This window comes from Rhinolophus sinicus, chromosome 5 (assembly GCF_057876585.1).
Source record: "Rhinolophus sinicus isolate RSI-liver-muscle chromosome 5, RSI-T2T, whole genome shotgun sequence".
NCBI lineage: Eukaryota > Metazoa > Chordata > Mammalia > Chiroptera > Rhinolophidae > Rhinolophus > Rhinolophus sinicus.
Genome location: NC_142505.1, coordinates 40,350,797 through 40,371,594, shown reverse-complemented (window position 1 = coordinate 40,371,594; position 20,798 = coordinate 40,350,797). Strand labels below are relative to the sequence as shown.

Below are 20,798 nucleotides of genomic sequence, written 5' to 3'. Positions count from 1 at the left end.
TGCAGTAAGTTTTGAAATCAGGAACTGTGGGTTTTCCAGTTTTGTTCTTTTTCAAGATTGTTTTGGCTATTCAGGGGTCCTTTGAGATTCCACATGAATTTTAGGATAAGTTTCTCTTCTATTTCTACAAGAAACATAATTGGGATTTGGATAGGGATTACATTGAATCTGTAGATAGCTCTGAGTAGTATTGACATTTTAACAATATTAAGTATTCCAATCCATGAACAGAGGATGTGTTGTTTCCATTTATTTATGTCTTCTTTAATTTCTTTCAGCAATATTTTGTAGTTTTCATTGTACGATTCTTTCACCTCCATGGTTAATTCTTAAGTATTTTATTTTTTTGCTGCTACTGTAAATGGAACTGTTTTTCTAATTCTCTTTTCAGATTGTATATTGTTCATGTATGGAAATGCAACTGATTTCTCTCTGTTGACTTTATCCTGTTATTTTGCTGAATTCATTTATTAGTCCTAACAGTTTTTTTATTTTTGTGGGTTTCTTTTTTTTTTTTTTTTTTGGTGGAATCTCTAGGGTTTCTACATGTAAGATCATATCATCTGCAAACAGAGATAATTTTATTTGTTCTTTTCCAATTTGGATGCCTTTTATTCCTTTTCTTGTGTAATTGCTCTGGCTAGAATTTCCAGTATTATGATGAATAGAAGTGGTAAAAGCAGGCATCCTTGCCTTGTTCCTAATCTTAGAGGAAAAGCTTTCAGTCTTTCACCATCGAATATGATGTTTACTATGGGTTTTTCATATATGACTTTTATTACATGGAGGTGGTTTCCTTCTATTCCTAGTTTGTTGAGTGTTTTTATCATGAAAGGGTGTTGACTTTTTTCCAGTACTTTTTCTGCATTAATTGAAATGATCATATAGGTTTTTTCCTTCATTCTGTTAAAGTGGTATATTACAATTGATTGAGTTTTTTGTGTGTCGAACCATCCTTGCATTCCAGGAATAAATCCCTCTTGGTATTATGGTATATAATCCTTTTAATACGCCGCTGAATTCTGCTTGCTAGTTTTTGTTGAGGAATTTTGCATCAATGTTCATACGGGATATTGGTCTGCAGTTTTGTTTTCTTGTAGTGTCTTTGTTCTGGTTCTGGTATCAGGGTAATTCTGGCCTCATGGAATAAGTGGGGAAGTGTTCCCTCTTCAATTTTTTTGAAAAGTTTGAGAATGATTAGCATGGGTTCTTTAAATGTTTGGTAGAATTCACCACTGAAGCCATTAGATCCAGGGCTTTTCTTTGTTGGGAGTGTTGTGTTTTTTTTTATTACTGATCTAATCTCCTTACTATTTATGTCTATTCAAATTTTCTATTCCTTCATGATAGTCTTGGTAGGTTTTATGTTTCTAGGAATCTGTCCATTTTAGGTACTTTATCCTATTTGTTGGTGTACAATTGTTCACAGTATACTCTCTTGTAACCCTTTTTATTTCTGTAGAATTAGTAGTAGTGTCCCATTTTCAATTTATTTTAGTCTTCTCTTTTCTTAGTTGATCTAGCTAAAGATTTGTTAATTATGTTGATGTTTTCAAAGAATCACATTTTGGTTTCATTTGTTTTTTCCATATATATTTTTCCATTCTCTATTTCATTTATTTCTGTTCTAATCTTTATTATTTCCTTCCTTCTCTAACTTTGGGTTTAGTTTCTTATTTTTCTAGTTCCTTAATTTAGGTTGTTGAGATCTTTTGTGTATTTTAATGTAAGCATTTATAACTATATATAAAAATCTGTCCATTTTTGCTTCATATATTTCGATGGTCTGTCATTAAAAGTGCATAAATGTTTATAATTGTCATATCTTCTTGCTGTATTGAAACTTTTATTAATCTACAGTGTCCTTCTTTGTCTCTTGTAACTTTTTTTGACTTAAAGTCTACTTTGTCTGATATTAGTATAGCCACCCCTGCTCTCTTATGGTTACTATTTGCATGGAACAGATATTCCATCCTTTCACTTTCAACCTGTTTGTGTCTTTGGATCTCAAGTGAGTCTCTTGTAGATAGCATATCATTGAATCATGTGTTCTTATCCATTCTGCCAATCTCTGTCTTTTGATTGAAGAGTTTAATGCATTTACATTTAAGGTAATTATTGATTAGGACAGACTTACTTCTATCATTGTGCTCTTTGTTTTCTATCTGCCTTATAGCTTTTTGTCCCTCAAATCCTGCATTACTGTCTTCTTTGTGTTTGTTTATTTATTTATTTATTTTTGGAGTGAGATGTTTAACTTCCTTTCTCATTTCCTTTTTTGCATATTCTATAGTTATTTTCTTTGTGGTTAGCATGGGGATTACATTTAACATCCTAAAGTTGTAACACTCTAAATTTTTATTAGCTTAATTTCAACATTATGAAAACTCTACTCAACAGTTTTGTCTCTATGTCTTTCAGTTGTTGATGTAACAAAATTATTTCTTTATATATTATGTGCCCCAAAACATAAACTAGCAGATCTTTTAAATACATTAGTCTTTTAAATTATGTAGAAAACAAAATTTGGAGTTATGAACAAAAGTTATAATAATACTAGCTTCTACACTTTTAAAATATATTAGTTTTTTAAATCATGTAAAAGAAAAGTGCAGTTACAGACCATTGTTACAATACTACTAATTTTTATAATTGCCTATATATTTACTTTTATTAAAAACTTTATTTCCCCATATTGCTTCCAGGTACTGTCTCGTGTCCTTTCATTTCATCTTGAAGAACTCTCTTGAGTATTTCTTGCAGGGTTGGTCCAGTGGTCACAAACTCCCTCAAGTTTTATTTTCCTGGGAAGGTTTTAATATCTTGCTCACTGTTGAAGAACAGTTTTGCTGGATATAAAATTTTGGATTGACAAGTTTTTTTCTTTAAGTGCTTTGAATATATCAGCCCAGTACTTATGGCCTCCAAAGTTTCTGATAAGAAATCTGTTGATAATATTATTGAGGGCTGCTGATATATAATGATTTGCTTCTCTCTTGCTGCTTTCAAGATTCTGTCTTTTAAAAGTTTCATTATAATGTGTATTGGTGTGGGTCTCTGAGTTCATCTTTCTTGGGGTCTATTGAGCTTTAATGTTTGTATTTATGTCTTTCAACAAATTTGGGGATTCTTCAGACATTATTTCTTCAAATAGTTTCTTTGACCCTTTCTGTCTCTCTTCTCCTTCTGGGACTCCCACATTGTTTATGTTGTTCCACTTGATGGTGTCCCACAGGTCCCTTAGGTTCTGTTCATTTCTTTTCAATCTTTTCTTTCTGTTCTTCAGACTCAGTAATTTCTATTGTCCCATCTTAAAGTTCTCTGATTCTTTCTTCTGCCTGCTCAAAACTGTGGATGACAATGCTTTGTGCTTATTGCACTTATTTTCACAGTTATCTTCTGTGGAAAGTGCTAGGTGGTATGAGGATGTGATGACATGAAATCGTACAGGTGGATCTTCTATGATTGAAGTTCCAGAGGCATCTATTCAGGTCCTGCCTGCCTGTGAGCCTTTACCACCCAATCAGCTGGAGTCACATGCTCTCCCTTGATATATGCAGGCTTGACTTCACCTTGGTTTCAAGAATAAAATCTGGCTTCATGCCAAGGGTATTGCTCAGGCTCCAACTGAGGCCTGAGGGTCTCAGAAATAGTTTTCTTCACTGTCAGCCAAGCCTTGGTGTTTCTGGCTAGTGTTTGGGTACCATCTCTAGTATCTGTCACCCTGAGTGGTTCCTGGTTCCTTCCCCAATTCTTCCTGCCATCAGAGACCAGAAACTTGACCCTGAGGCCCAGTTACCAGCTTGATGACCTCCTGGAATATATGCTGCCTGAGCATCCATGTCTAGTCTAACCCTGGTTGCCCTGGGTCTTTGAGAGTGACAACCTCTTGCTCCAACCAGGAATTACTATTGACAGACTTCTCTCAGTTCTGTTTTTGCAAAGTTGGGCTACTTTCCAGAAATAACTGTTGTCCCCTCAGGAAATAGGTCCAACTCCTGGAGCCTCTCTGCTCTATCTGCCCTACAACTGCAAAGGGGGCCAGCTGGTGACATGTGATAGAACATGTGCATGGAACAGATAGTGGAGGTCCCAAACCCAAAGTGACTTAAAACCAGAATTACTCTATAATACACTGTCCAAACTGGGAAATTTTTTAGGATGAAAGTGTGCACAATTAACAGTTATGCCAGCACAATAAGCACAAACTGGGACATTCTTGGGCAGGATAGTATACACAGTTACTTATAAATTATTAGGCATGCGAGAATAATTCCAAAAGGTATCAAGAATCTATAAGAAATGCAGCATTACTGAACATACACCTAGTGAGAATGATGCAACATCATGACAAATCACATCTTGATAGGGTAGCAGAGGAAAACAGCCATATAGACAAAGACACCAACAAACATACTTAACTTTCGCATAGGAACCTTACTCAAGGAATTACCCTTGAGGTCAATAGAAAAAATAAAATCATGAAATCACTGTGTGTCTTAAGGATAGTTTGTTTTCCTTTTAAGTGACTGTGTCCATTTAGGGCCAGCTCAGGAGGGGATACGATAAAACCAAGAGCACATAAAGTGGGATGCCAGAAGTTATGATATGTGTTATTGAACCACGGTGAGAGAAAAAGCATCAACAGAAGTAAAGGAACCAGAGGAACGAGAGGGGCCATCTAAATCTACTCTGTGCAGGGAAGATGAGAATGTAAGCTCCGTTAGGAAGGCATTCTTTGTCTTAGAGTCCACATGTGTACCCCTGCCATTTAGAACAGTGACTAACAACTAGCAATTGTTTAATAAACATTTGTTCACTAACTGAAAGGATATAGGATCAGCTTGACATGGAGAGAGAGACCTGGAGGAATGCAAATCACACAGCCAGCCAGGGACAGGGTCAGGAATAAAGTCCAAACTTCTCAACTTCCAGCCTTACCTCCAGTGTCTGTGGGAATCAATTGACAGTCTTTGAGCATCCCCACCTTATGTCGATCCTCCCATCACCTCGTTCAAATGCAGTCCTCCCCTACCTACCCTATTCCACCACTGCCATCAAAGCCCATGGAGGAGGGGAGTGGCCTGAAAGTTCTCTGAAGCCTCACCATGTTCTCTCCAGCCCAACTTATCTGCCCTCTGAGCTCTGGTTTCATGGTCACTGCTATACTGTTTGGCCTCATCTGCCACCTACTCTTTTCCCTTAAGCCTTTCCGTCTGTTGTGTGTCTTCTTCAGTGGAATAGGAGTGCTCTCTATGTCTTTGTTTTCTGCCCACATGAACTGGCCCGGTTTAGGACACACTGTTAAGTTTGGTATACAAATACCTCTCTCCAGATACTGGTTTCCCCATTTGCTATGTGAGTAAGAGCAACACAGATCTCTCTGAGCAGAGAGGGTGAAGTTTAGATACTGAGGGGATGGAAATGTGGGTTTGAGAGGGATGTTGTCCCCGGTGAGAAGAACCACATCCCAACAAATGGGGGGCATGTACACATTCAAATGATGAGACTGCACTGTGGAGTGACTAGGTTGAGATGCATCAGCTTTATGGGAAAGAATCGGTGTCAGTAGCTTCTGTCGACAGCCAGGGCAGCTGTGCATCCTTCCTATCAGAAAACCAAATGAAACTATGCTATCGACCTAAACAGGGACTCTTCTGTCCCTCTCCCCACCCCCACCTCTACTCCCACAGATGGGCTAAGAGGTCTTGCTGGGAACCACGGTTACCTGCTTTCTTCTTGGCTTCCTTTCCAGTTGAGAGGGAAAAGCTCAGACAGCCAGTTGAGGCCTCATAGATAAGCTGGTAAGGTGAGTTCACTCCCATGGCTGAGGGAGTCATGAAGGACTCTGGAGTAGAAGAGGGAGGGATTCTTCTTTCAATTTTTAAACTTTTTTTAACCAAAAATGGAATATAGACTTTTTGTTCTAGCAGTATGGTAGACCAGATATTCTAAAATGCCCTGTTGTACAAAATAACCACATCTTGGAATCTTGGAATAAAAAAAACTTTTAAATGCACAAGCAGGCTCAGAGTAATTAAGGAGAATTAAGGTTTCTTTCTACAGCACTCCCTTCCCCCTCCAATATCTCTCAAGAGTGAAATGACACCAGAACAGGGAGCAGGGAGCAGCAAACAAACAAAAAGTGATGTCACTGAAGGGCAAATGTAGGTACAACTGTGCATGAGGTCAAGAGAATAAACACAGAGCCAGCTAGAAGGAAATTTAGAGCCATCTATTTTCCCTTATCCAAGCCACAGAAATCAGATACTTCTTCAACAATTAGATCAATCTCTTACAGAATCACACTGGCTTGTGTAGAATCATTTGATTATCTGACCACTTAATTAAAAGTCAAAAAAAAAAAAAAAAAAAAAAGAATTAAAAGTTAGCACCAACATCACTTGTGGAAAATCTTTATCATTCTTACACACATCTCATTAAATCCTTTCCTTATTCTTCCCCCAAGCATAGTCATTTCACTGGTTAGGCAGGAAATTGTTAGGAAATGTTAAGCACTTCATTCACTGACACGGCTCATTCAAATTTATAAAGAAAATGGTAAACCTGACTTCACAAATAGACAAAGATTATAACCAGAGACTGCACACTAGATGATGGAAACACGTAATCACTCACCTTCACCAGTGATCCAAAAATTGAAATTAGAATAATTTTCAATACCTTCCAACTTAGCAGAAAAGAACTAATAATAGCCAGTGCTAGTAAGGATGGAATAAAACTAGTCAATCCTGCTGGTGTAGAGAAAAATCTATCAAGAAAGCAATATTTAACAAGAGCTAAATACATATTGAGACCCTCTACCTTAATAAGCCCTCTCCTGGGTAATCAATCTTAATCATCCATAAAACAGAAATAAGTGATGTACATAAAGTTCCCTGTCACGGCGCATATTCTATTAATGACAAAAAATCTAGAAACCTAATCATTTGGTTAGTTTTAGAACATAAACATCAGAAGGAATCTATGCTCACTCAAAATGACAATTATTAAAAGTAATAGCCATGTTGGAAAACATTTGTGTTTGTTAAGTAAAGGAAACTGAGAAATAGAAAATTGCACTATTCTTTTTTAAAAAATTATATATACATACATGTATATACACATACATATATACATATAGAGAACCACAAAGAAAACTGCAGAAGTGAAAGAAAAATAGCTATATGTAAAGATGACAAGATTATTTGTTTTCTTTTTTTTTTTTTTTGTATGTTTTAATAATATTGCCATCAACTGAAAATCATGGAGCAGTTTTCTTTCATGCCAAGCCAGGACTAATAGGTATTAGGACAGGAGAAAAGTCTGGAACCAATCTTTTGGTTGATGGAAATATTATTAAAACATACATAAAAAAACACACAAATAATCTTCATACCGTGGAAGAGGTATATCCTGACTATAGCTTCAAGAGAAGAATACTCCAGACTCCATTATAGCTTTGGTCTACCTCACATACTAAGATGGTCTAGAAAAGCAAAACTCATACAAAATAAATTGACAGAATTTGCATCTTTTTATTGCCCTGGGAAAGCTAATTCAACTCCTTCTAAAATGAATTCTTTACCAAAAGAAATGGATAGCTCCTTCATTTATATTTTGTCATTTAGATATTCTTTTCAAACTCTCAGCTTGTTTAAAAAGAATAGTGTCTGGAACAGATGTGCCAACGAGTGAGAGAGATTTCCTGGGGAGTGTGACGGAGGGGAGCTTTGCCTACTCTCCACTAACGCAGCAGGACACCCAAATCACCAAAAGGCTCTCCAGAGTTCAGCTCAGCTCTCCCAAGTTCTCTTCCACTAGATTAACCACGACCCCTGAGGGACACCCAGAAGCCACTGCATCACAGGTGAAAGTCTGTGATCCTGCAAGAAGCTTAAACACTTCATGAGGGGAAGTGCTAATGGTAACAACCGTTCCTTTTCAAGGTGAGGGAACATAATATCCAGGTGGGAGAGCACCATAGGCGGGCCTGAGGGTGGGTGCTTGGGCCAGGGCTACCAGGACATCCCCCATGGGACTCTCCTACCCATAAACAGACCAACAGGCAGCAGTCCTCCCAAATGAGATGGATTTCTAAGCCCTATTTGGAACAGAAGGTGCAGAATTCCATGTATGCTGGTAACCCTCTGCATCCATTCTTACAGCATTAAAAAGACCTGTGTGACCAGCGCATAGCTACTCCCGAACAGAACCAGCGCAGAATAAATTCCCCTCAAACAGAGACCTTCATTTCATGGTAATTAGTATAGGGAAAATGTTTGGGATTTTATCTTAGAAAAGGAAAACAAAATTGATCAAAATAACCTTCTTTTATCTTGTATTTAACAAAAATGCATTGATATGCTAATTTTTATAAGAAATGCTAATTTTTATAAGAAATAAAAACGACTGTGCCCATTTTTTTGAGATAGTGTACTTTTTTTCCCTGAATGGTGTAGGACAGCAATAAAACATGAGTCCCTTCATGTTTGCCTTTCGCAAAAAGATCCAAGAGCTTTATCGATTTTTAGCTCTAATCCTTTGATACCCGAACCATCCTTCTCCATGGAGTCATTACCCTGGACGGTCTTCCTGTCTTCAGTGGTTAACGAGTTTTGCTCCACATCATCACTCATCGGTGGTGGAGCCGCAGATGGGAATCGAGCAGCTCTCTCACATCACTGCCACGGACTTCATGGAATACACATTTCCCCCCGCCCCAAAGTTTGCAATTTTACTATGCAATTTATGTGCACTGCATGTGTATATTATTATCAGATGTTTAACCTCTGACCATCGAGAGAAGCCTGACAAACATTCAGTGGATAGGAGAGATGATAAATGGGTGCGGATTTTATAGGTGAGGGTGGGTGGTTATGAGATACAGTAGCCCCAAGAGATACGTTCAAAGACCCTAAAACTGAGGATACACACACAAAATGCTTTTTCCTATGCATATATACCTTTGATAAAGTTCAATTTATACATCAGGCACAGTAAGAGATTAACAACAATAATAAAATAGAACAATATAACAATACACTGCAATAAAAGTCATGTGACTATTTTCTCTTTTTTTCCTCTCTCTCTTTCTCTCTAGTAATTTTTATATTTCTCAGTCCAAACCTATTCCTGAATCTGGGTAACCATCCCTTACCTGGAACAAATGGCTCAGTGTCACTCATTTCAGGCGATCCCTTGCTGAAGTCTTCATATAAGCTCAATGCTTTCTGGAGCAACACGTCGCCATCAATTGGAACACGTGTTCTGTTCATGTCTTCTATCCACAAATTTAATGCCTTTCCCATCTTAACTAAGCACTCATCACACACTGTGGCCGTAACTTTTGCAGTTTGAGGTGCAACAGCAAAATGAGCATGAATTTCTTTTTCCTTCTTCACAATTTCATGGGTAGATTCATTCTTACCAAAGAGCTTAGCACACAGTTTTTTTTCTGTCCCTATTAAGTCTAGAAGTTTTACCTTTTCAGTTAAAGGAAGCACTTTACTGTTTCTCTTTGGCACATCCGAATTGCCAGCATCACTACTCTTGAGCTTTGGAGCCTTTACTAAGTAAAATAAGGGTGACTTGATCACAAGCACTGTGATTCCACAACAGTCAGTCTGATAACCAAGATGCTACTAAGCGGGGAATGTCTGCAAAGCGGATACGCTGGACAAAGGGATGATTCACATCCTGGGTGGGATGGAGCCAGAGGGCGTGAGATTTCATCATACTACTCAGAACGCCACACAATTTACAACTTACGAATTTTCCATTTAATAATTTTCAAACTGTGGTTGACCACGGGAAACTGAAACCACGGAAAGCAAAAATGCAGATAAGGGGGACGACTGTATACATTTTTTTATGCTTCCCTGTGAAACCTCCTAACAGTGAGGACTTATAGGCATTCAAAATGAATATGTATATCTACTTAGGAGATACATTATAGATGTGACTGAATCACTGGGTCTCCCAGATCCATTCCCTCCACCCCCTTCCAAAGATCACTTCCTCCAGTTTTGCATCTATCATTCCCCTTCACGCTTTTGTACTTGCACTTCGTATGATGTACCCATAAGCAACATTACTTTGCAATCTTTTAAACTTTATTTAAATAGTATCACACCAAACATCCTCTATAACTTGCTTTTTTGTTGTTTAACACTATCTTTTGAGATATATCTCTATTGATATATGTGCTTTAGTGCTTGATTCATTTTCACTTCTCACTTTGTTCCATTGTCTAAATAGACTATAATTTACTTTTCTCCTGTTGGTGGACACTTAGGGTGTTTCCAATCTTCTTTCCTACTCCCAACGATTCTGCAATAAACATTCTGGTATGACTTCTTGCACACATATGCCCAGTGTGATTCTCAAGTGTGGCCTGTGGACAGGTACGAACCCACATTAGGCCATGACCAAGCGAGTACACTAACTGAAAGAAAGACATTTAGAAACTTTGCACCAATTGGATGTTGCCATGACATCTTTAGCACATTTTTAAAAGGGTCAGTCCACAAGAGATTAGAAATTTACAGATTGTTCCTTCACTGCAGATAGTTTGAGAAGCAAGCTCTAGGGAATGACCTGGGAGAGACAACTGCTGGGTTGTAAAAGCCTCAAGACTCTCCCACTTCCCAGATACCACCAAATGCTCTCCACGGGAAATGCACCCATTTACACTCACCTGCGGCATTTGAGAATCTCTGTCACCCCACATCCACCTCAACTCTTGGAAATGTCAAACGTTTAAACTGGGGGTTTGACCTTTCCATTGCACTCTGGTTGGTATTGTTTGAATATTCATCTCAGGGCTGAAGCTCAGGTACCCACCTTTCCCCATTGCTCCAACACCATAGCCACTTCTCCCGACTGTGCCAATCAGGTAGTCAAAAGCCATCTCCTTGGCATTGAGGTGGAGGAGCTGGCTGGCTTCCACGAAGCGCCTTGTGATGTCCAGGGGGCTGGCACCTATTAATCATCAAAACAACTCATTTTCCTCCCAGTGCGGGGCTGATGCTTCCAGACAAGGACTTCGATATGTGCCCAGGAAATAAAGGTAGAGTGAAGATTATTCCTAAGGTAAGCAAGTGTGAGGGGCCTCCTAATGGAAGGGTCTCGAGTTCTCAAAACCTGTCAGGTGGCACTTTCTCTCTGTCCCCCTTGCCCTTTTCTCTTCCTACCCATAGAGCTGGGTACCAATGTTGTTGGTATTTAAAATAATGCAACATCTAGAAGGCTGATTACTGATATGGCTCTAGGTCCTGTCCTTGATCTTAGAATGACACCCTCACCATGAGTGGATGGACCCGTTCTCAGAGCCCTCCCTGGTTCTCGCTCTACAGGCTCTGCCTTGCCACCCACCCATTGCCTGTCCTAACTGGCAACTCCACATGCACCCTCCTCCTGGGTACCGCCTCTGCATCATTGTCACAAACTCCATCCTTCAGTAACTCTAACCTCGCACCATTCTCCACGGCCAACCTTCCAGTCGTGGCTCTCCCAAGTGGGGGGAACGGGAGGAAAAATTGGAGAACAGAGAGGAGTGAGAGGATGATTCTTGGGGGTGGTCATGGAAGGAGTTCAAATCCTACAGCAGACCCATAGCTGCCACCTGTTTCCAGTGGAACCTTATACACCTGCTTGGGGTGGGTGCAGTGGACACACACACACTGATTGAGGCAGACCCTTCCGGGCCCAGGAGAAAACGGAATAGAATGTGACGAGCCAGCCTTACCAGACACGGACTCCACCATGGCCTTCATCTTCAGGGCGAGCAGCTCTGTTAGCAGGTGGATAGACTGCCGCTGGAACCTGTGCAGGGTCTTCTGGCCGGAGTGCGCCCGATGGCCAAGGGAACGAGAGTGGGTAGAAAACTTGGCTGGCCCAGTGGGTGCAGGTAGCATGGGTGGTGGTGGTACTGGTGGTGGTGGTGGCCTCTTCTGGACGGGGGCCTGCACAGGGGTTGATTCCACAGGCAGCACGGGTGGGGTTCCAATGTTGATCTCCAGGCCCAGGATGTCAGAGGGGGTAGGCACCATGGGGTCAGAGATGAGCTCCTCCCAAGTGAACTCCAAGATGTTTCTGATGCCCTTAGGGACAGCAATGCCTGCGTTCCGGCAAACGGTGAGCAATTTGGAGATGTGGGCCAGGAGCGCGGGGGCCCTGGCTGTGTACTGCAGGTACAGTTCTCGGTTACTCCTGAAGTTGTTCATGTCGCTAGAGCGTGCGTACTGCTAGGTGATACTGTCCATCTCAGCTGTAAAGAGTCAGAGAACCCTGAGAGGTGACTGAGAGCAAAGGTTCTTACCTAAGGTGAAGCGTTGGAGACAGACAGAATGGAAGTGCTGAAATGGCCCTGATAGGTCATTGAGCCAGCAGCTCCTGTCCAGGAAGGATAAGGAAACAACGGGTCACTCCCTCCACAGTAGGGCAAAGGGATGCCCCTCCACCCTTTTCTTCCTTGAGAGACCTCAGCTAGACCCACATTAGTGAGTCACTTTGGAAAGGGCCTAGGGATGAGCAGGTTCCAGAAATGGTTCCAGGGACAGACACACAAACTGAGTACCTATGGAGGGAGCCCAGGGGCTGGAGGAATGGAAAGCATGGGGAAGGGAGAAAGCTCCACAGCACCTTTTGTAGTTAGAGATCTGAAGATGGAAGATCTGCTTGTGGTCTATGAATAAAAACCTGCAAAAAACAAAAGGACGTTTCACTGGCTCTCTGGAGGAAGGGGTAAGCCGCCTGGGTGTGCACGCTCCTGACTGCAGCGCAAGGATGGGCACAGGATTATTCAACTCAACATGTATATGACTAATCTCATTTGCCACATTTCATCAAATCTAAGATTTAACGTAACTAATACAACATCTTACAAGAAAAAATCAATGTAAGATGCTACTGACTGTAAGACATATCACAATTTCAGAGATGTTAAAATGGGGGGAATGTGTACCTTAAAACCAATGAGCTATAATAAATATTTCCCCACTTTAACAGAACTTCTTGAGAGTTCTGAGTGCTCATCAAGTGACCACTTTTGGCTGTGAGGTTAGCAGATACATGTACTCACGCCTGGGGCAGGGGAACACTATTACATGCCACTAGGTGGTTTGTACTCTGACATGCTTCTAAATTGTGTTTTATTTTTACCTTCTTAATTTATACCAAAAATAGACCACAGGTTGAAGAGAGGGAATGTGAAGAACAATTTGATGAACACAAAATGGCTAGAAAAAAATCTGCAAATAAACTTCTAAGGTTTTGTAATCAGATCTGGAAGTTTCATTCATCAGATCAAAATGAACACCATAAGGACATAGCATTCTTGTCTATATATATATATATCAATCTGAAACACATTTACAAAGATACGAAGTCATTTCTTGATCTTACACTACACAAAAATGATGATTTCTTTCTTTTCACTCCTGAGGGGCTTTGTGAGAATACAAAGCTCTATAAAAGTTGCTCAAGAATCCAGAACACATAGGAAAGGCTGATCTAAGGGAAACAGAGCGCAGGAGGGCGGGGTACCCCTCTGATCACCTTTGCTAGTATTTCCATGCATTCTCAGTGAACTTCCCTTGTTGTCTGACTTAAATGGCCCCAATGAGCATACTTGCTAGGAATGTTGGTCTTTAGAGCAGAGGAAGGGCTGGCGCCTTCTGTCAATCCTTGTTCCCAGAGCCTTCTAACCACCAATTCTATCACCTTCAACCTGGCAACCACTCCCTACCATGTCCATGGCCATCTTCTCCTGCCAGAAAATCTTCATTCTTTCACTTTTCAAACCATGTCTCCTGAAGTGACCCCAAGTTTACCATTCCAGCACTGCTCCCTTGGTATACACGCTCAGGGTTTACAGACCTGGGGTGAGAAAGCTATTATCTCTGATTTTATTGATAAGGAATCAGAGGCTTAGAGTGACAGCTCTTGGTCAGGAGTCGTCTGTCTGCAGACTCCTGGCACAGAGGCCTTTCCAGATGCGACACTACTTCCCCACTGCCTAGAGCTGTCTCTGCCCATCTATCAACAACAAAATCTCCAAAGAACAAAAGTTCCATAGAGCAAACCCGTCTGAAAACTGGCTGGCTTGCAGATAAAGTGGCTTTCTATGACTATTTGCTGACCCTCTGGCATCTCTATTCCTCAGCTCTGGAGACTTGGAAAAATAGGTTCGTTTTTTAAATGATAAGTCTACAGAACAAAGAAACCACTCAGAATCTCAGTCATCTGGGCAGCCAGCCAGAGGACCTGACCCTGACCATGCAGGGTCAATTTTTTTTTTTTTATATAGCCAGGACTCAGATGAAGAGAAGACAAATAAAATCCTTGAAATATTAACTGGTTTGAGGAACTTCTCCCTAGCCCCCACCAGTTCCTTTCCTTTGAGGTTAATTTTGAAGATATGTCTTACAGATAAAAGCTGATTTTTAAAAGCTTTCTTGAGATAAAATTCACATATCATACAATTCAATCTTTTTAAAGTGTACAATGGTTTTTAGTATATTCAAAGTTGTGCAACCAACACCACTATCTAATTTTAGAAGATTTTCATCACCCCATTAGTGGTCACTCTCCAATCTCCCTTATCCCTAGGCAACCACTAATCTGGTTTCTATCTCTATAAATTTGCTTGTTCTGGACATTTCATATAAATGGAATCATGCAATACGTGGCCTTCTGTGACTGGCTTCTTTCACTTGGCATATTGTTTTTGAGGTTAGGAGGTATTAGTACTTCATTTTTATTGTAAAATAATGTCCCATTATATGGCTACACCACAATTTGTTGATCTGTTCGTTATTTGATAGACATTTTGGTTGTTTCCACCTTTTGGCTATGCTTCTGTGAACATTCATGTACAAGTTTCTGTATAAACAGATGTATTCATTCTCTTGATATAGACCTAGGAGTAAAGTTTCTGGGTCACATGGTAACTAAATGTTTAATATTTTGAGGAACTACCAGACTGGTTTCCAAAGTGGCCGTGCATTTTACAGTCCCATCTGCAATGTAGGTTCTTCATGTCCTTGTCAACACTTGTTTTTTGATTGTAGTGCCATCCTAGAGGATGTGAAGTGGTTTGGATATGTGCTTTGGATTTGCGTTTCCCTAATGACTAGTGATGGCGAGCCTCTTTTAATGTGCTATTGGCCGACTTATATTTTCCTTGGAGAAAAATCTACTCAGATCTAAAAGCTGTTTTTTAAAAATGTCATTTTAAGTTAAATCCACAAATAACCTATATTTGTTACCATATATTTATCTATTTAAAATTCAGTTAGAGGTGACCATGTGACTGCATTCTGGCCCATGAGATAAAGGTGAAAGCTATTGGGTAGGACCCTGAGAAATCTTTTCAAAGGAAGCTGCCCTCATGGAGAGAACACTTTTTCTTTACCCACTGCCTTCTTGTTCTTCCGGAATGGATGAGATGGCTGCAGCTCCAGCAGCCATTTGGAGCCATGAGGTTACCTTGAGGACAGAAACCATGCAGTCAAGGTAGCTAAGAGAGCAACAGAGTCTGGCTCCTGATACCATCATAGCACCCCCATAGCAGCCTTTAACCACCTACCTCCAAACTTGTTTCACGTGAGAGAATGGACCCTAATCTCTTTAAGCCACCTTATTCAAATCTCTTTTCTTGCGGTCCCATGTGATTCTTGACTGACAACCAGCCATGCTGAAACATCATCACGCCTTCCTTTCTAGTTATCCAATTACTATTCTGTCATTCATTCATTTTTTCCATCACTGAGACGTGGGCCTTGCCCTCTCATAGCTCAATGACTAACAGGTAAGAGACTTACAAACTGACTTATAGAATACATAAGGGTCACACTGAAGGCTGTAAAAGACGAGGAAGAAGTTGCCAGTCGGTGAAAAGGGGAAAGGGATTAAAATGTTCAAATTGCCAGTTATAAAAACAGTCATAGGGAGGTAACGTACAGCATAGGGAATATAGTCAATAATATTGTAATAACTACTCGTATAAGCCAAGTTTCAAGAAACAGCACCCACAAAGAAATGAAAAGATCTCGTAAGAAGCTTACAAAGCATAGAAATGATGACCATGGGCCCAGCACTGCCTACGTTCTACAATTTGCTGCCTGTTTCCTCTGTTCCAGGCGAGGAGCAGGACAGAGAGGAGGGGAGAGACACCACCCCAGGCTACAATGCCAAGTCCGGGGAAGGCAGTGCCATTGGGTGGCTCAGAGGTCAGGCTGTGACCCAGAGCTGGCATTTGATCTGTGTGACGTTCTCCAGGGCCCCGTGTGGACACTCATCTCCACCTCTCAGGACCGTGAGTATTAATTGAAGGGCTGCATGTAAAGCATTGGCACAATGCCTAGCAGAGTTAAGTGCTCAGTGAATGTTAAGTAGAAAGAGGTAATTACGTGAAGTGGTCAAAGAAGGCTGCACAATGGAAATGACAGAAACTGGTCCCGAAATAGAAGTTGACTGGCGAACAAGGTAGAGAATCCAGGCGATGGGAACAGACTTTGTTCAGGCTAGAGGCTTTAAATAGCCGGGTGAGTAACTAGATGATGCTACAGGTTAGTGTGGATTGGGTAGGGCCGCATGGGAGGGCTGGTCAGGGACCAGCTAAGAGGAGCTTGTGTAAAATGCTGAGCCTGGACTTCATCCTGCAGGTGATGGGAAACCCTCAAAGGACTGCAAGCAAAGGAGGCATCTGAATTTTCGGTTGCTCCTCCCAGGGGCTGGCAGTGTGGTGCGAAGGTGGGGTGGGAAGGAATATGTCAGATGTACAGCTGCCAGAGGGATTGGCCAAGGAGGGGGCAGCACCCGCGCAGCCTGATTTCCACCCACGGTAAAATGGGATTTTCAGTCCTAGGGGTCCTGAGGGCACTTAAATGGCACAGACACAACAAACTGCTGGCGCACACAGTAGGGCACAAGCAGCTCAGGGGTGAAAAGGGGAAAAATTCTGAACAGCTTTTGGGAAAACCAAGTGCACCAAACTAGAACGAAGCTGAGAGGGGAAATTCAGGTATAGATTTAACAGATGAAAAAAGGGCCTACTTCCTTCCATTTATTGGCACTGGTCCAGAATACGTTTTGGGGTACAAGTACACAAAGCTTTATGAAAACAAATGAAATGCAGCTTCCTCACGTTATCTGGTCCCAGCTTTCTTTGCTATTTTCTCTAGTTTTGGCTGTCTCTGGTTTTAACCAGAAACGCTTTGCTAAGCACAGCGAGCAGTCCAGCTGTAACTGTGTGACTGCGACCTGTGAGCAGGCAGGGCTTTAGGCTAGGACAGGCATGAGAATGCGCCCTCACGTGATGCATGAAGAAGTGGAGCTGGGACTGGGAAAATTAATAGACCTGTCCTCTCTACTGCTTCGTTTATCAACAGTTCTGGATGGATGCTTGAATTCTAGCGATGAGAAGGAAGGGCAGAGCTAGAGAGAGCAGTGTGGTCTAAGAGGAAGCATCCAGTGTGGTCTAAGAGTTGAGGCCAGCACAGACGAGCAAGCTGAACGGCCTGCTACAGAGTAAGGTTTACACATGAGACTGTCACCTCAATCACCCCTCCTCCTGGAGTGGAATTCACTTAAAAACCACCTGCATCCTCCACCAGGGAGATTTACTGTGGTACCAAAGGCCCTTATTAAGAAAGGCCTCCTGGGAAGACCCATCAAGAAACATAAAACTGATCATCCCTTTGACCCAGTGATCTGAGTTCTGAAAGTAATGCCCAAGGGGACAGTTGAAACAGGGAAGAGGTTTGGATAAAGATCAATGTTGATTAAATGAAACAAAAAGATGCTTATAACCACTTCATTCCTAATAGTGAAATAGTGCAGCCAGCCAACAATTGAGGAAGTGTTTAACATCGATGTATATTAATTTGATAAACTGTTAGGCAGCAATTTAAAATAACTAAGCTGTTTTCAAAATGTTAAGTGAAAGGAAAAGAAAACCCGAAATGGTATGTTCACATTGATTACACATCCCATAAAAACCTATGCAGATCATAATTGGAAGGAGAGATATAAAGGTAACTATTTTTGGAAAGAAGATAATACATAAAACATGGGTCCCCTACAAAGATAGCGGCACTGTTCTGAGACACACTTTTGACCTGGGAGCAGGGCCCATTCTTGTTTTCTGGTTTTCACAAGAAATCCTGAACGACCTTGACTGCATGTCTGGAAAGGAACCTCTGCAGGAACCGCCCTCCAGGGGGCAGGGTGAGGGAGAGTGAGGGATCAATTCTCTCAAGTTATCCCCCATATTCAAGTTCAAGGAACTTTAACACTGATAATGATCAAATGGAAACAGAATACAATGTACCCCAGGGAAAATGCGTAAAACCAGGCCAAACTGCCACCAAGCAGCTGAGCTTTCAGAGTTAGGGAGCACGTGGCAGTTAGAAATGCAGTACAGAAAGAAATTGTTTAAATGGAGGGTGAAAAAGAAGTAATATTTTAAACCACTCCCATCATGGGATAAACACACATTTACTAGGCATGAACATGTAAACAGAGCGCAGGATTAAGAAACACAGTAACAGAAGATCAATACTAGGCCTGGGTGACAGGTTTTCAGTAGAACACCTGCCTAATTTATTTTGATTTTCCGGTTTTCCTAGACCTCCCCCTCCCCCGCAACTCCATCTCACCCTTCATACACATACTCTAAACATTAAGCTAGATGCCACAACCTACACCAGCAAAATGCTTCACCCAGCCAGCTTGCATGGACAGGTGGGAAGACCAGGGGAATTTCATTTTCGCTCATGGTTTTCAACAGGTCAACAAATTATTTTCAATTATCATCACTTACTTTAGCCATGTAGTTTTATACAGGAACTGCTTGACATAAAACTGACTTAGTTTGATTAACTGGCTGAAAAGAAACTAAACACATATGGCGTGGCAACTTTATGTTGTATTAACTGTAAAGACCAGTACCCACCCCCATTCCAAATTCTAAATTCTACCGCCTCATCTGTATGTCACAACAAAGTTAGTTGAAAACCACCCCGTGGGCTGTATTATGGCTTTAAGAAGAAATAAATTATATCACAGTCTTTGGCATATGTATGGCTAAACATAGCAGGAATCTCATGTATATGGATTTCAAGTTTCTCCTTTGGGAATTTTGCAAACAAAATGATTTATTTAGCCAATTCAAACAAACTGTATCAACACACAAAGGCTTGGAGAAAAGAAGAAAATGAAAACAAATAACTCAAAGCCATTTCTGATCCAAAACATTTCACTTGCTCTAGTCATGAATCAGATGTGGTCATGTTTTCTGACAAGAGGTTTCACCACTACTTGCTCCCAAGTTAAACACAGCCATAGGAATATCCTGAATGCTGCATGTGCCTGGAAGAGGCTATCTGTCAATCCTAGTTACTGCTAATGGGAGGATTATGTGTAGTCAGACTCGAGAGCACATAAAAACATCATTTAGGGCTGTGCTGTGCAGTACAGTAGCACTAGCTGTGTCTTTTGAGCATCTGAAATGTGGTTAATATGACTAAGGAACTAAATTTTATTAATTTAAAACTTGGTACTTGATTCAGTTATTGACAAACTTTTAAACATGGTTAAGTATGTTTGGAACAACTTGGGTATGTGAATCTACTTTTTCAAGTGTATATTTTATGAAATCTAAATACAGATCAAGTATCCATGGTAAAAATTTATGTAAGTAGATACACAGTGGATTTTGCAGACTTGGTGTGTGTGAAATGTAAAATATTAATATTTTTTGTATACTGATTAAATGTTGAAATGCTATTTTGGATATACTGAATTAAATAAAGTATATAATAAAATTCATTTCACTTTTTACATGTGATTCCTAGAACACTGAAAATGACACAAACGCCTCACATATTCCTATCGGGCAGTGCAGTTTTATAGCTTGGATCCGAAGTCTAAGAACTCTAATGCCATCTGCTGGATACACTCGTACAAAACAGGGCCATGCACTTGAACTCGGGCTCTGAAATGGAAGAGAATGTAACTGGGCTCACACAACACTAAATTAAATGTCTGCTGTTATACGGGTATTGAGAATAGGTTTATACAGTCTCAGAAACCCTAGAGAAAATCCAACTTAGAGTCATTAGCAGACAGTGACCATGAGCCAGTGGTGCACGGACTGCTTCACCATCCACCCCTGGCATTCTGGGCAACAAAAGGTTCTCTGGTGGCCTCTTCCATGACCACTGGCTCCCATACTCATTGGCTTATTGCCGTCTGACTAGTTTTCCTGTCCCTCCTCCACCATTTTCCTTGAGTCCTTTTGCTCTACCTTATAAATACATCCTCTTTCCATCTTTCTCATACTTGTGTATTGTTTTCCTTCTGATTCCAGGATATCTAATTTTTTTTTCTTTTTTAATATTGCAAAATTTTTTTGTCTCCTTTTGTCCTATAAGCTGTTTTGGTTAGTTTTGTGGCGTTAGTTCTATCAGGTCCTTGATCCATTTTGAGTTGTCTTGTATAGGGCATGAGGTATAGGTCCAAATTCATTATTTTGCCTGTAGATAGTTGTCCCAGAATCATCTGTTGAAAAAATGATTCTTTCCCCACTAGATGGTCTTGGCACCACTAGTGTCAAAAATTAATTGACCACAGATGTTTGGCTCTATTTCTGGACTCCCAACTCTATTCCATTGATCTGTTTGTTTATCCTTATGTCAGTACCACATTATTTTGATTCTTGTAGCTTTGTAGTTAAGTCTTGAAATCAGGAAGTATGGGTCTTCCAACTTTGTACTTTCTCAAGATTGTTT

At 40.6% G+C, this 20,798-nt stretch overlaps 1 protein-coding gene across 1 annotated transcript in view; it reads right to left on the bottom strand.

Moving 5' to 3' along the window:
- Positions 1-20,732, bottom strand: part of FAM194C (family with sequence similarity 194 member C) — a 74,736-nt gene extending 54,004 nt beyond the window's left edge. The window contains exons 1-3 of the mRNA XM_088798387.1: positions 11,750-20,732; positions 10,846-10,983; positions 5,729-5,848 (exon numbers count right to left, since the gene is read on the bottom strand). Of these exons, the coding sequence (XP_088654513.1) occupies positions 5,729-5,848; positions 10,846-10,983; positions 11,750-12,227 (736 nt within the window). The 5' untranslated portion in view covers positions 12,228-20,732. The remainder of the gene's footprint in view (positions 1-5,728; positions 5,849-10,845; positions 10,984-11,749) is intronic.
- Positions 20,733-20,798: the final 66 nt, after the last annotated feature.